The following is a 13,930-nucleotide window of genomic DNA, read 5'->3' on the forward strand; positions in this document are numbered from 1 at the left end:
ATGTGAAAATATAGTCATTTCCATCAAAATGCCAGTGGAACAAGATGAATCTGGATCTTCCGGGTAGACCGTGAACGCATCAGGAGGCAGGAGAAGGTAAGAGGCTGTCCGTTAGTAGCGGAGCTGCTAACTTCGCAGCTAACTATGCCTGGAAAATGTAAATTCCAGGACTCCTGGCTCTCCAAGGACATTTACAAGGAGTGGCTGCTGAAGGACATGCAGGACATTCACTTCGCCAGGTGTCGGGCCTGTTGTAAATCTATCAAACTCCAGACCATGGGCGAGGCTGCTCTCACCAGCCACGCAGGGGGAGCTGGCCACAAAGCGGCGGTCCGCAAGCTAGTGGAAGGTAACAGTGAAACAAGCACGGACAGACACACACACACACACACACACACACACACACACACACACACACACCGAGTCTGAGTGTATGAGATACTGCACAGCTGGCTCCTCTGTGGGCTGTGATGCTGCAGTTCATTTACCTCCAACAGCTGTTTGAAACATCTGTCCCAGGTCCTCAGCCACACCTTTTCTGAGTGTTCTTAATGTGCATATATTAGATTTCTGCATGACAACAATAAACACACCTTGCAGTGTAGTGTAGTCAGTTTACAGTAATAATAATAATCCTGTATCACTTACTCTGAGCTCTACATGTTGTTAGACCTTTAAAAAGTCAAGTCAGAACTGTGATGGAAAAGTTTAATTTAGTTTTTAGTTTCATTTATTTGCACAGAAGTTTCAGTGAGATATTACACAGTAAAAAGATATGTAATAAAACAAATAGAGATAGTGCAGGAGAGGAAGGAAGCCCCTTCATTTCAACCAGTCATTGAAAACAACCACATGAAGCAATTCAACATCAAATACACAAAGAACACGGAGAGTCACAAAATTATATTTAGATAAAAGATGAAAGTTTTCTGCAGTTTCCAGTGAAACGGTTTAATAGTAATAATGAAGCCATTTGGTTTTTTGTCATTTAATAAAAGCCTTTGAGGGATTTATAGTAATTGTGCTTCATCAGGCTGCAGAACTAAACACTGTCTGTTCTGCTGCACTGAAACATGTTCAATTCAAACAGTTCCACTCAGAAAGAAACTCTCCTGGAAAAGAATGAAATCGTCCTTGAATGTAGTTTCAAAGTGTAAAATGTGAATGTAAAGAGAAGGATTTCTAAACTTTATTTATAAAAACCTCAACCTGAAACTTTTTCACTGACGGTAAATCTGAGACTGACGTTGTGGATTTTCTCATTGTTTGAGTAAAGATTTACAGCCCTGAATAAATCCATGTCTACTTCACATGCAGACGGATATCTCATCACTTATAAACTCTGAACAGTTGCGTTTGGTGTTATCCACAAGAACACGCTGAACAATGTGCAGCATCTGTGAAGGTGATGTTGTACCTGTTTCCACCAGAAGGAGGCGCTCTCTGCTCATTTTATTAAACTGCATTAACCTGCAGCCCCTCCCTGTGTCTGTCCTTTCAGCAGGAAATCTGATGATGATAAATGCTGCTGGGCAGATGAACGGCACCATCACTCAGGTAAATATCAAAGTACTCATTATGCTTTATATTTATTTGATATTTATATATTTAAACCAAAGAACAGCATGATGATAAACCTGCAGCAGCTCCTGGTGATGGATTAAGATTCATAACTCGACATTAATGTAAGAAATGTTGCACCAGCATGAAACGACCCCTGAACTCACTCTGTTCCTCCCCAGAGTGAAGACACCAAGGAGCAAGTGACCGTCTGCCTCCAGCGCGACGCCTTGGACAGAATAACAGGCAGCGACTGGTCAGAGCAGCACCACAGCCCCACTTCAAACTCCACCTCCCACAATGCCGAGCTACAGGATGTGGCTTTTCCCTCTGCCTACTTCACAGCTCCAGGTACCCACAGATAAAGCTCTGCCACCTGTCCAGTCTCCGTTGCCTAGAAACACAGTGAACATTGTGTCGTTAAATATTGATGTCGATCAAGATCGGTTGTTAATGAAGAACCTTTCATGTAAACAGCTGATCTCTACACGTTGTTTATTCAAATTAAAGGAAAAAAGCAAAGTTCCCTTCACTGCCCTGTTTGAACTTTGACCCCGCAGGCACCTCCAGGCTCATCAGCCATCGTCTCCACTCATCAGGCAGCGAGGCGGAAGACGCCGGCCGCCGCTCGGTCCAGCACGACTCCGTGGAGCTGTCGAGTCTGGAGCAGCAGCAGAGGACTCAGGCTCTGGAGCAGCAGCAGCAGATGAAGATCCTGGAGTGGGAGAACAGGATGAAGGTTCTGGCCTGGGAGCAGGAGCTGGTGAGGGAGAAGAGGAGAGCGGCCCGGCAGAAGGAGAAGGCCTTCAGGATGAAGAAGGCGTACTACAAAGCCAAGTTAAAGAGGATGGGCGAGGACGTGCCGCCGTCTTCCTCCAGCAGCAGCGATGAAGAGGAGAAAACCTCTGATCCCACAGGATGAACTGATTTAACTTGTGTTTTTATTAGTGTTTGTTTCACACGTCTCTTTTCTCTACATGTCATGGAACTGTTGCTATTTTTATACATGGTTTTTGTACTTGAATGCAGAGGGAAGTTTCTCAGCTGCTTTAAATCAGCTGTTTTTACACAGAGAGAAAATGAGTGAATGAATGAGGCTGAATAAGGAACATGACAATGACCTTCTGAGGTAGATCGTCATCTGGATCATTATCTGGATCGTCATCTGGATCATTATCTGGATCTTGGTGCAGATCCAGATAATGATCAACTCCATAAAGATGTCGGATTTTTTCATGAAGATTCAAACATTAGAAACATGTCAAAAAATCCTGGCTCCATCTCTTCAACCAGCTCCTCCCCCTCCCTCCAGCTCAGGTGCAAATCGGTTCAGTACTTTTGTTTGTCAACAGGATTACATGTCCTGTTGACAAACAAACCAACAAACACAGGTGAAAACTGGGAGGTAATTAACCCAAAAGGTGAATTAAAAGTACATGGAAATGCTCTGGTAGTAGTAATGAGTTACTTTGCACATCTTGTAGAAATGAACCGTGTGAAATGATCAAAATCACGTTTAGTTCTATCTGTCATTGATCATAAAATCACAGGCTGTTCACTGATGTGTAAGATGATGTTTCTCTAGAGGCCAGAGTCTGTTTTAAACCTGCACTGAGATCAGATCTGATCACTGCAGATCAACAGTGACATTTTCTACACGGAGTCTTTAACAGACGTCTTGCATGCTAACACCACTACGTATGTTTGATCTGTTTCTGCTTTGTAAATAAATTTGCGTTGGGTACAAATCAAAGAAAACACCTGAAAAAATGAGTGGAGAAACATACACTACATGGCCAGAAGTATGTAGACATTAATATTACAGGCTGGTGAGTCAGAGCTCCTTGTCAGGGCCTCCTGCAGTCTGCTGACAGACATTTATAACACTAGAATATAACTGATGTTTCACAGGAACTAAAGGGCTCAGACCGAACCAGGAAAACAGCCCAGGCCAAAAGAACAAAGAGGTTTACGGACAGAGTCTCTGTGTCTTTTCCACACACACTACTTCAGGCTTTATAGTAAAACAACCCCCCAAAATCTCTCTGACTCTCTCCTCCATCTTCTGCTCTGTCTGGACTCCTTCACCTCCTCCTTCACCTTCTTCTTCTCCTTCTGCTTCACTTTCACCTTCTTCTTCTCCTTCACATTCTTCTTCTTCTTCACCTCCTCCTTCACATTCTTCTCTCCTTCACATTCTTCTCCTCCTTCACCTTCTCCTTCACCTCCTCCTTCACCTCCTCCTCCTCCACCTTCACCTTCTCCTTCACCTTCTTCTTCACCTTCTGCTTCTCCTCCTCCTCCTCCTTCACCTTCTGCTTCTTCTTCACTTTCTTCTTCTCCTTCACCTTCTGCTTCACTTTCTGCTTCACCTCCTCCACCTTCTCCTCCTCCTTCACCTTCTGCTTCTTCTTCACTTTCTTCTTCTCCTTCACCTTCTGCTTCACTTTCTGCTTCACCTCCTCCACCTTCTCCTCCTCCTTCACCTTCACCTCCTCCTCCTTCACCTCCTCCTCCTTCACCTCCTCCTCCTCCTCCTTCCTGTCTGAGGAAGGAGGAGGATTCTTCTTCTGAACTGACAGTAAACATCAGATGAGCCGTACAGAGGAAGAATATCCCAAATCACTTCTATGATAATCTTCATCATATTTAACTGACAGCGACACAGTGACGGGGTAGAACCTGTATTTACCTGCCTCAGTGTTCTTCTTCTTCTTCCTGGCTCAGTCTGGAGCGTAGCTGAAGCTCAGAGGAGACGCGGGAACTTCAGTCTCGAGGAGTCGAAACATTTATTAACTGACAAACAGCCTGAAGTTCACATACATTCACAGCTACACTGCTAACGAACTAGCTCATCTCTCTCTACGTACTGATCTATTCCTGAAACAATATTCTGTCTCTAACTTTAAGCAGATCACACAGAGAAGATAAATCAGCGTCATTAGCTGTTTACTTCCTGCTGCTGCCTCTTATCGCTCAATGTCGCGTCTGCGCATGCGTATGGCGCTAAAATATCGTAACAGATCTCAGAACGGTAGGTTAAATCAAATCTATCTACTATCTCTAATCACCAGTCACGAGCCCAAGATTATCCTCGCCGCGCATGCGCAAACTCCCGAATTAAACCGCCGCACGTTTGACTGGGGAGTGACCAGAGGATCTTGGGACTAGCTCGTGCATCAACGGGACACGGCCACACCCGCGAAAGTGACAGAAACGATAGATACAGCGGCCGGAAGTCAAGCTAGCTTTAGAGACAATCCCTGCTGGGAATGACGTGGTGTCGCACACCTGAGCTTCACGGTGTTTGTAGATGTGTTTCTGAACTTTGGACAGTCAGGCTAGCTGTTCCCGCCGGCTTTCAGTCTTTATGCTAAGCTAAGCTAAGCTAAGCTAAACTAAGCTAAGCTAAGCACCTCTTAGCTCCAGCTCCATAGTCAACGCACAGACATGGAGTTATATCGAAGTCCTCATCTAACTTCAAAGTCAACTTCCTGCTTTCACCTGTTTCAAAGCCAACATTCATTTTGAGTTGTACCTGTTTAACCGTGTCTCGTGCCTCTGACCAGATTATGTTTAAGCCTGTTTCCAGGTTCGTTTGAGGGCTGACGGATGTTCAGTCTCAGCCGGTGCTGCTGTCAGCAGCTCACACTTCCTGCTGGGAATCAAGGAGACAGCTGAACATCTCAGTTCAGCTCAGAATGACAGAACTTTGAGTCAAAAGAAAACGAGAGAAAACCTTCCAGAAAAACGTGTCTGTCAGGATGTTTCCTCTGCACCTGAACACACCTGCTCATGAATATCAAACAGCAACACACACTCATCCTTGTATACCTGTATTTGTCGGGACCTGTCATTGACATAATGCATCACAAGTGAAAGCTCTAATTCTGCGGTTCCCAACCTGTGGCCCGGGGCCTGCTGCAGGGCTGGACCCACAAATCATTTACAAAACACTGGTGAAAAGATGTAATTATGTCAGCAGCTCATTAGTAGTAATAATAATAATAATAATATATGAACACACACACAAAGAATAAATGTAAACACACACGTCTTGTAGGAATAAGTCATTTTTTTAATGTCCAACATTTCTCTCGTTTAAGCGGTAACAGGGGAACAGCTGTTTCCATGCCGCCGTCCCCTTGCCAACGGCGGGATAGAAGGCATCCCATAATTAACACACAAGCTAACAAAGACAATCTCCCTCCTCCTCCTCCTCTCTCCGTCTCGCTCTCTCACTCTGCTTCTTTTTTCTGAGCTCACAGCGTCTGAGTCTCAGCTCCGTCTTTCTGTTGTTGGTCCAAACCAGATGAAGCTGAAGCTGAAGTCTGTCCTGTAGAAGCTCAATTACTGGTTAATAATCTCATTTTGTGCTTGTGAAGCTTCAGCCTGGGATGTATAAAAGTGGACAGGGAGAAGAAAGCTTTGATTTGGAATATAACTGCACTATAACACCCAGTATTAACCTTTAGCATAGATATGTTCACGTGTTCAGTCTGGAGAGGATCAATGGACCTAATGAAGATTATTCCAGACAACCAATTTAATAACTTTGTATTCTGCTTATGTTTAAATGTGTAAAAGCTCAGTGTCCTGTTGAGGATAAATTAACATTTTCATCTTTTCTCTTTTCCTCCATCTGTGAGTTTGTTGCAGCGAGAGACTCGAGAGCAGAAGAGACGTCACATTTAAACAAAAGGAACATTTGAACAAAACAAAATTACAAATACTTCTTCAACAGCCTCTCGTACAAAATGGCAACATAAATAATCAATACAATGTCAATAAATGATCAATGGATAAAATAAATCTCATGTCTGTACAAGTTAAAGGTTTCGTCGGTTGAAGAAAAACGGTTCTGTGAAAAAACTAAACGGAAACGAAAGAGTAAGAGGGAATCAGTGTTGGATTATTTAAGGTGGACTGCTCCTTTAAAGGAGGCAGCGTTACCCAGCAGGACCACGATTTGGCAACAATACTGTCACACATGGGTTCGTTTGTCACGTCCCCGGTCCACGGGAACCACAGAGCAGCGTCAGAGCGAGGTGTGTGATGTGTGTGTGATGTGTGTGTTCATGTCCACTCAATACATCTCATCAGATCCCTGTTTATTTCTTTATTTCTCTGTGATGACGAGTAACATCCCACCTTCCTCCTCAGTCACCTCATTTCTTCTTCTAAACCTCACGTCGTTTCAGACTCTCTTCCTCTCCTGCTGTTCTCATGTGATTATTGTCATTAACAGTATTTTCTGACTGTCACAGTCTCTGCTCGAGGAAACTCAGACCACGGAAAACCTCATCTTTCCTTCAGTTTTTCATTACAAAAAACATCTAAGTTATTCACGACGTCTTCATCTGTGTGAAGGCTGGTGAGGCCCCCCCCCCCCGTGTGTCGTTACCTAAAGGCATCAACTCGGCGCTCGCTCCAGCAGCTGTGAGAGGAGCAGCTGCTGATGGAACAACTTGCATCTCAAAGCCACTTAGAGGCTTTTAGCGCTGACACAACTGACATCTCGTCTCCTCTGAAACTGCTGCAGAAGCTGAGCCGGATCATGGGACCTCGCCTTTGAACAGCAATCCTAACAATGAGAGAGAATCTGCGCTGACGGTGTGGACTCTGGATTCATGACGGCTGACGTTGGATCAAAGTCGGGACCTACAGATTTACAGCTCGCTCTCTTTCCTCACAAATGTCTCATGTATAAAGAATATAATTCTGATGTGACGGAGTCAGTGGGATTCAGGTGCTGATAACTTCAGGTAGATACCTGCTGGATATGACCTGCACACTGAGAGATGATCACGCCTTCCCTCTGATCTGCTCTGCTCCACGTTTCCATGGCACAATCTTTAAATAAAAGTATTATCACCTCCTCGTGGTCGTATCCCTCCTCCCAGACTAGTTCCAGGTCACATCTGTTTGTCAGAATTTCTGTGTGAAGTCTTGATGGCTAAAAAGTGTTTTGCATTCACTGACCTTGACCTTTAACCTTTGACCACCAAAATCTAATCAGCTCGTCCTCAAGTCCTGGTGAATGTTTGTGTTAAATTTGAAGCGATTCCCTCGAGGAGTTCTTGAGATAATGTAATCACAAGGCCGAAACACGACCTCGACCTTTGACCTCTGACCACCAAAATGTTATAATTTCATCCTTGAGTCCTGGTGAATGTTTGTGCCAAATTTGAAGTTACTGAGACGTCGTGTCCACGTGAACGAGACGGACGTACAACCTGAAAACAAAATGGCTGCCGCTCTGACTGTCACCGGAGCGGTGGAATGAAACATCATGAGTAAAAGAAAAGTGTGAGTTACATCTACAGCGTTCACACCCTGCACAACTCCATCACAGAGAACTGGAGAACCTGACGTCTCGTACTGGTTTGAAGCAGCTGTCCCTTTGGCTTGAATTGTAGAAACGAGACTCCTGGATGCTGCCAGCGAGGCGGCGGCTCCTGCGGCGTTTCTTGAGGCAGGTCGAGTGGTGTCACTGGAAACAGCCTCTTACAGAGAGGCAGACACACGTCCGCCTCCAGAACACGGCACACATGTTGTTGTGATATCAGTGGACTGATATGTTCATGTTCAGCACCAGGCACAAAGACAGACACATGAACGGGTCACATTCATATACAGAGGGTCACATGACACACCACCTGCTCACACTGTCACACCTGTGAACGTTCACGTGGTGTTTAGCTTCACTCATCTCCTCCCATCAACCTCCTCTCTCATTATAATCCTTCCTCTATTTACAACCTCTGCTCACTGCTGTCGTCTCTCCCTCCCACCTCCCTGATAATCTCATCAGAATCACGTCCAGGCGACGGGTTGGGGGGGGGGGGGGGGGCTCTCCCTCAGTAACAGACAGGACTGCACTCACACCACCCTCACTCACAACCTCACATGGACACAATCATTAAAAACAAGAGACATCACAAGAGATTTCTTCTTCATCTCCAATGAAAAAGATAGAAAATGTATAAAAATGTTATTTACAGTCTGTTTTCTCTCAGACGGATCAGACTGACGCTGGAGAATAAATCTGAGGAGTTTGTGTTTGTAGGTCGTCGAGGTGATGACTCATCGCCCAGAGAAAGGTCACAGGTCACTGTGGGCTCCAAAAAACTTTATTTATACAGTCCAACCTGCCCACAGACAGACGTCCTCTCTGTCCTCAGTTTGTCTCCAGTCCTCCGATGTCTCAGGACACCCCAATGGTTCAGGGTCATCCGTGACCTTTGACTTTGTCCCCGGTGCACCAAGCACCGTCACAATGCATAAAGGGAAACGGAGGCTGTCATCAAGACTGTCCTTCACTTCTGTTGGCTCTGAGGTGAAGGAGAGGAGAAGGAGACGTTACTGAGTTCATACAGAGACGTTTCTACTGGTGTGAACTCAGACCCACAGAACCAGGACCAGACAGGACAGAGAGAGAAGACAGATAAAGACAGGAAACAGGAAGGAAGTGGAACTGAAGGAGCTGAGGAGCTTCACAGTGGTAGTTGTGGTTGTTTGCGGTAGTCATGTACAGTCAGGTTCTCCATCCACTTCCTGGTTACGCTCCGGAGTACGTTAGCGACATCGGTTCAGAGACTTCTTTATAACATCTGGAGCGACCTCGTCCTGTTGGCTCAGATATCTTTAACTGAAAATTACAGACACTTTGTTTCAAAATCTGTTTTTATTTTATGTTTTTTATCTTGATGTCAGCTTCACTACCAACTATCTGACTAGTTAAATAACTTTTTCAATTGATTCTGTTTTACTTTAAAGTTTTAGTTTCTTCTTCATGAAGCTTCATTTGAACAGATGTTGGTTTGTTTCACTGGCGTCTGTTAAAAGTGTCTAAACCAGGTGTTTTCTGCTGGCCCCGCCCACAGCAGCTCATCACTCTGCTAGTGCACCTGTCCTCCTGCTGCTCCTCAAAACTGACTCTCCTGCAGGAAACACCGACTGAACATGAACACCTCACACAACCCCACGACTCACAACCACAGCTGTCAGGAGGAGGAGGAGGAGGAAGAGGAAGAAGAGGAGGAAGAGGAGGAGGAAGAAGAGGAAGAGGAGGAAGAGGAGGAGGAAGAGAAAGAAGAGGAGGAAGAGGAGGAAGAGGAGGAAGAGGAGGAGGAAGAGGAGGAGGAAGAGGAAGAGGAGGAGGAGGAAGAGGAAGAGGAGGAGGAACAGGAAGAGGAGGAGGAAGAGGAGGAGGAGGAGGAAGAAGAGGAGGAAGAGGAGGAAGGAAAGTGTGTATAGAGGATGAAGAGCTGAAGACAGAGGGACATTAAACCATGAAGGGACAGGAGGAGGAGGAGACTTACTCAGAGTCTGGGGACACTTCAGATATGCTGTGGGAGGTGGCGGACTGGGGCGGGGAGGGGGAGGGTCCGTGGGCGGAGCCATTAGGCCCGGGGTTAGAGGCGGCAGGGGGAGGAGTGAGGACAGAGGAATTGAAGGAAGCCAGGATGGAGGACAGGATGTCCAGGTGTTCACTGGACGGCTGTCGGCCCAGGGGGGGGGCAGTCTGACCTGGGTACCTACACGGGGGGGCGGAGTCCAGTCGACCTCTGACGTGAGCCGAGGGAGGGAGATGCTCCTGCTGGGGCTCCTCCGAGATGGGAGGAGGAGGAGAGGAGGAGGGGGGCTGGTCGGGGTGTGAGGGCTGGCGGGGGGGCAGAGTGCGTAGCCACTCCCGACACGGCTGAGCCTGAGCCCCGCCTCCGTTGGTGTCCAGCTGCTCCCTCGACCTGCTGCTCATCATCGCCCCCGCCAGGTGCTCCCGGGACGAGGCGTGCCGCCGAGTCAGCGTGTTGAGCTGCGACCTGGACCCGCTGAGGTACCCCCCCTCCATCCCCGCCCCCACAGCGCCGCTCAAGTCCTCCCTGGAGGCGTGGACGCTGCCGGTGTGGTGGTTGTCCAGTCTGTCCCTGGATCCTGTCAAGTTCTCCCTGGATGAAGAGACTCGCTGGTGCTCCAGGCCCAGGCCCCCCAGCCCCAGCTCCCTCCTCCTGGGTAAGAGATCAAGGTTGTCCCTGGAGCCCCGGGAGTCCAGCCGGTCCCTCGACCCCCCCACCGTCTGCCTACCTAGTGGATCCCGGGACAGCTGCCTCCGGGCCAGAGAGTCCAGGTGCTCCCTGGAGGAGTAGCGGGACGCCGGCTGAGACAGAGAACCGGTTCCTCCGCTGGCGCCCGCCGTGGCAGAATACATCCGACCGTAGGAGGCGGCGGGAACGCCTCGGTGGCCCAGAGTAGAGGTTCTGTACCAGTTGAGCTCACTGGGGACTCGGCCCATGGTGGAGAGACCCTGGAGCGCCGGAGGACAGCCCAGACGGTTCTTCAGGATCCCTGCAAGAAGAGAAGATGGACACGAGGAGGAGAGAGGAAGGATCAGGACGATCAGAGAGCAAACAGGAGAGGAAAGAGGAGGTGGGGGGGGGGGGTAAGAGGAAAAGCAGTGGGGGGGTGGGGGGGTAAGAGGAAAAGCATTGGGGGGTGGGGGGGTAAGAGGAAAAGCATTGGGGGGTGGGGGGGTGGGGGGGTAAGAGCAGGAGAGAGATGTGTTCTCATTAATGACATTTTTAGGTCGTTCTACATTCACTGTTAACATTTCATGAATCAAAACACCATCTGAGTGATCTGACAGTCCTGAGGGAGACAACTAAAACACACACTATATTGTGTGTGTGTGTGTGTGTGTGTGTGTGTGTGTGTGTGTGTGTGTGTAGATGCATATACATGTGTTTTGTGTGTTAATATGTTCCTATGCTTTCAGGCTACACGAGTGATCTCCATCTTTTCCTGCCTCTCTCAGTCTCAGAGTGTGTGTGAGTGTGTGTGAGTGTGTGTGTGAGTGAGTGAGTGAGTGAGTGAGTGAGTGAGTGAGTGAGTGTGTGTGTGTGTGTGTGTGTGTGTGTGTGTGTGTACATGCTAATTGTATATGCATGTATTCTGAGTATATGTGCTGTACTGTGTCTATAAATGTGTCACACATGCTTTCAGGGCCACGTTTAGACTGAAGCTCCACACTGTTGTTTCAGTGTCATGATCAGAGAGTGACTCGCGTTTCCGAGGCTCCTCCGTCCTCCGTCCTTCGTCCTCCGTCCTCACTACAGAGATGGAGCCCAGAAAACAGACTTTCAGAAAATCTGTTGGGCCCGTTTTATTTTGAAATCTCTGGGGTTGTGTTTTATTTTGAAAACTCTGGGGTTGTGTTGTAGTCTGGACAGAAACTAAGACCTCTGTAAACGATGAGGTCACAGCCAGGGTCTCTCCTGATTGGCTGTCATCAGCCTGGACTACCAGTGGTGAATACAACATGATGATGAATGACAGTGTTACTGACCTTGTTGTCTTTGCAGCAGCTGTTGTTCACTTACATTCTCTGTTTTAATGCTACAACTGTCTCTGCTGTTTCTCCTTCAGAGGCTTTACTGCAGAGGAGACAATCTACTTCCTGTTTACACCGGCTCACACATGCTCAGTGCAGGTGATGGTCATGTGATGTGTGTTTTCAGGTGTTAGTCGCCAATTAAAATGCGGATGCAGCCTGACATTGACTTCAGACAATCATCTTCTGTTCTCCACAGTAACTAACTTACTTGTTAAAGTAAAAGAAAAACAAATAACTGCAGTGAGATCTGTGATATCTGATGTCTGTGCCTCTTCATGTGTGATCAGAGGTCGCTGCTCAGAGGGTGAGGTCTGTGTTTTAAATGATGCTGACTCAGCTGACGTCTCCATCTTCCTCTGGGCTAAAGGCAGATTTCACCCTGATGACCGTGATGCGTCAGAGATGACGTCTGGAGGCTTTGGTTCTCCAGGAGATGGATAATAAGATCATGAATATCTAGTGTTCAGGCCGGACGCTGATGTGCAGAGAGACTGTGTTTGATTGGAGCCCTCAAAGATTCACATGTAACAGTCACATCAGACTGAAATTTATAAGAGTCTGTTAATTATTGAAACTACATTGTTCCAGAATCTCTAAACATTTCTACGTTTATTATCTGATTTCCTAAAGTTATATTTCATATTCAGTATCCGTTTAACTAACATTTAAAATCCAAGGTTTAAAAACCCGAACGCTGCGACTGATGATGAATCAAACAAAGAGGAGGGGAAATCTATCTTAGAGTGTCTTTAGCTGGCGTGTGTTTGTCTCACCCTTGCGGTGTCTGTGCGGCTGCGTGAGGCCGTTCTCGTCTCCACTGGTCAGCGCTGCATCCAGCTGGTTGTTGTTGGCGGCGTCCTTGCTGTAATCTGCCCCCAGGGGGCGCTCTGAGCCCCACTTCTGCAGGGTGTGTGTGTCACACTCCTCCAGCGCTGGCCAGTAGGACAAAAGGTCGTTTCCGTCCAGATCTGACACACACATAAAAACATTTCCTGGAGTTTAACTTCAGTTTCAGGGAGAACACATGGGGTGAAACTTTCCCAGCATGCACCACATCCTCTCACATCAGGTGAAGACTTCATCGACCGATGACTTATGATTCTTTTAAAGGAGACATTCATTAAAGCAAACACCACTTATAAAAACCTGTTCTTATGCCTCATATTCATCTTTTTAATTTTCTTAGTTTGTTTCTGCATCATCGTGAACACGAACACGTCTGCATCAATCAGCAGGTGTGAGACGGCAGGTGACACGTGCTCAGGTGCAGGTAATCTACCTGAGAAGACCTGAGACTCATACACAGGTATTAATCTTTATCTATATTTCGTTTACACAGAGCTTCACAACGCTGTAACTAAAGATTCCTCCCATTATCAATTAATCAATCAATTATTTTTTCAATTAATCTTTGTAAAAGTAAAAAATAAATCTCAGATTGAATTCACAATATAAATATTCTAATTAACGAAGGTTGAAGTTTCAACAGATTAATTCAGTAATAAAACGCTCAGCGACACTGATGATGATGAATCAGTGAAACAGCTTCACTGTTTCACTGATTCACTGTTTCACTGATTCACTGTTTCACTGTCTCACTGTCTCACTGATTCACTGTTTCACTGATTCACTGTTTCACTGATTCACTGTTTCACTGTCTCACTGTCTCACTGATTCACTGTTTCACTGATTCACTGTTTCACTGATTCACTGTTTCACTGATTCACTGTTTCACTGTTTCACTGATTCACTGTTTCACTGATTCACTGATTCACTGATTCACTGTTTCACTGATTCACTGATTCACTGATTCACTGTTTCACTGATTCACTGATTCACTGATTCACTGTTTCACTGTTTCACTGATTCACTGTTTCACTGATTCACTGATTCACTGATTCACTGTTTCACTGATTCACTGATTCACTGATTCACTGTTTCACTGTTTCACTGATTCACTGATTCACTGATTCACTG

General features: G+C 46.5%; 2 protein-coding genes across 8 annotated transcripts in view; one reads left to right on the forward strand and one right to left on the reverse strand.

Annotated features, from left to right (window-relative positions):
- The first annotated feature begins 9 nt into the window (after positions 1-9).
- On the forward strand, positions 10-3,477 carry LOC130174829 (uncharacterized). 2 transcript variants are annotated; one of them, XM_056385047.1, is made up of 4 exons: positions 10-349; positions 1,505-1,557; positions 1,743-1,911; positions 2,121-3,477. In XM_056385047.1, the coding sequence occupies exons 1-4, from the start codon at positions 145-147 to the stop codon at positions 2,480-2,482; spliced, it is 789 nt and encodes a 262-aa protein (XP_056241022.1). In that variant the 5' UTR covers positions 10-144; the 3' UTR covers positions 2,483-3,477. The 2 variants fall into 2 exon arrangements, with proteins under 2 accessions (XP_056241022.1, XP_056241021.1); XM_056385046.1 differs by having other exon boundaries at positions 29-349; positions 1,502-1,557; positions 2,121-3,475.
- Positions 695-13,930, reverse strand: part of celsr3 (cadherin, EGF LAG seven-pass G-type receptor 3) — a 117,714-nt gene continuing 104,478 nt past the window's right edge. For 2 of the 6 annotated variants that reach the window (XM_056385035.1, XM_056385039.1), the window contains 5 exons: positions 12,727-12,921; positions 9,885-10,908; positions 5,099-8,894; positions 4,253-4,299; positions 695-2,275 (listed from right to left, as the gene is read on the reverse strand). In XM_056385035.1, the coding sequence (XP_056241010.1) occupies positions 8,867-8,894; positions 9,885-10,908; positions 12,727-12,921 (1,247 nt within the window). In that variant the 3' untranslated portion in view covers positions 695-2,275; positions 4,253-4,299; positions 5,099-8,866. Of the gene's footprint in view, positions 2,321-4,252; positions 4,300-5,098; positions 8,895-9,880; positions 10,909-12,726; positions 12,922-13,930 lie in introns of those variants that run through there. The other 4 variants (XM_056385038.1, XM_056385036.1, XM_056385037.1 and 1 more) reach the window with 4 other exon arrangements.

The sequence above is a fragment of the Seriola aureovittata genome, chromosome 9, assembly GCF_021018895.1.
Source record: "Seriola aureovittata isolate HTS-2021-v1 ecotype China chromosome 9, ASM2101889v1, whole genome shotgun sequence".
Taxonomy (NCBI): Eukaryota; Metazoa; Chordata; class Actinopteri; order Carangiformes; family Carangidae; genus Seriola; species Seriola aureovittata.

Bases quoted from the DNA above. Each gene is read 5' to 3' on its own strand.
- LOC130174829 (XM_056385046.1), top strand. From the start codon at position 145: ATGCCTGGAAAATGTAAATTCCAGGACTCCTGGCTCTCCAAGGACATT. The intron at 1,558-1,742 runs GTAAATATCAAA...GTTCCTCCCCAG, and splicing joins TGAACGGCACCATCACTCAG to AGTGAAGACACCAAGGAGCA. The intron at 1,912-2,120 runs GTACCCACAGAT...TTGACCCCGCAG, and splicing joins TGCCTACTTCACAGCTCCAG to GCACCTCCAGGCTCATCAGC.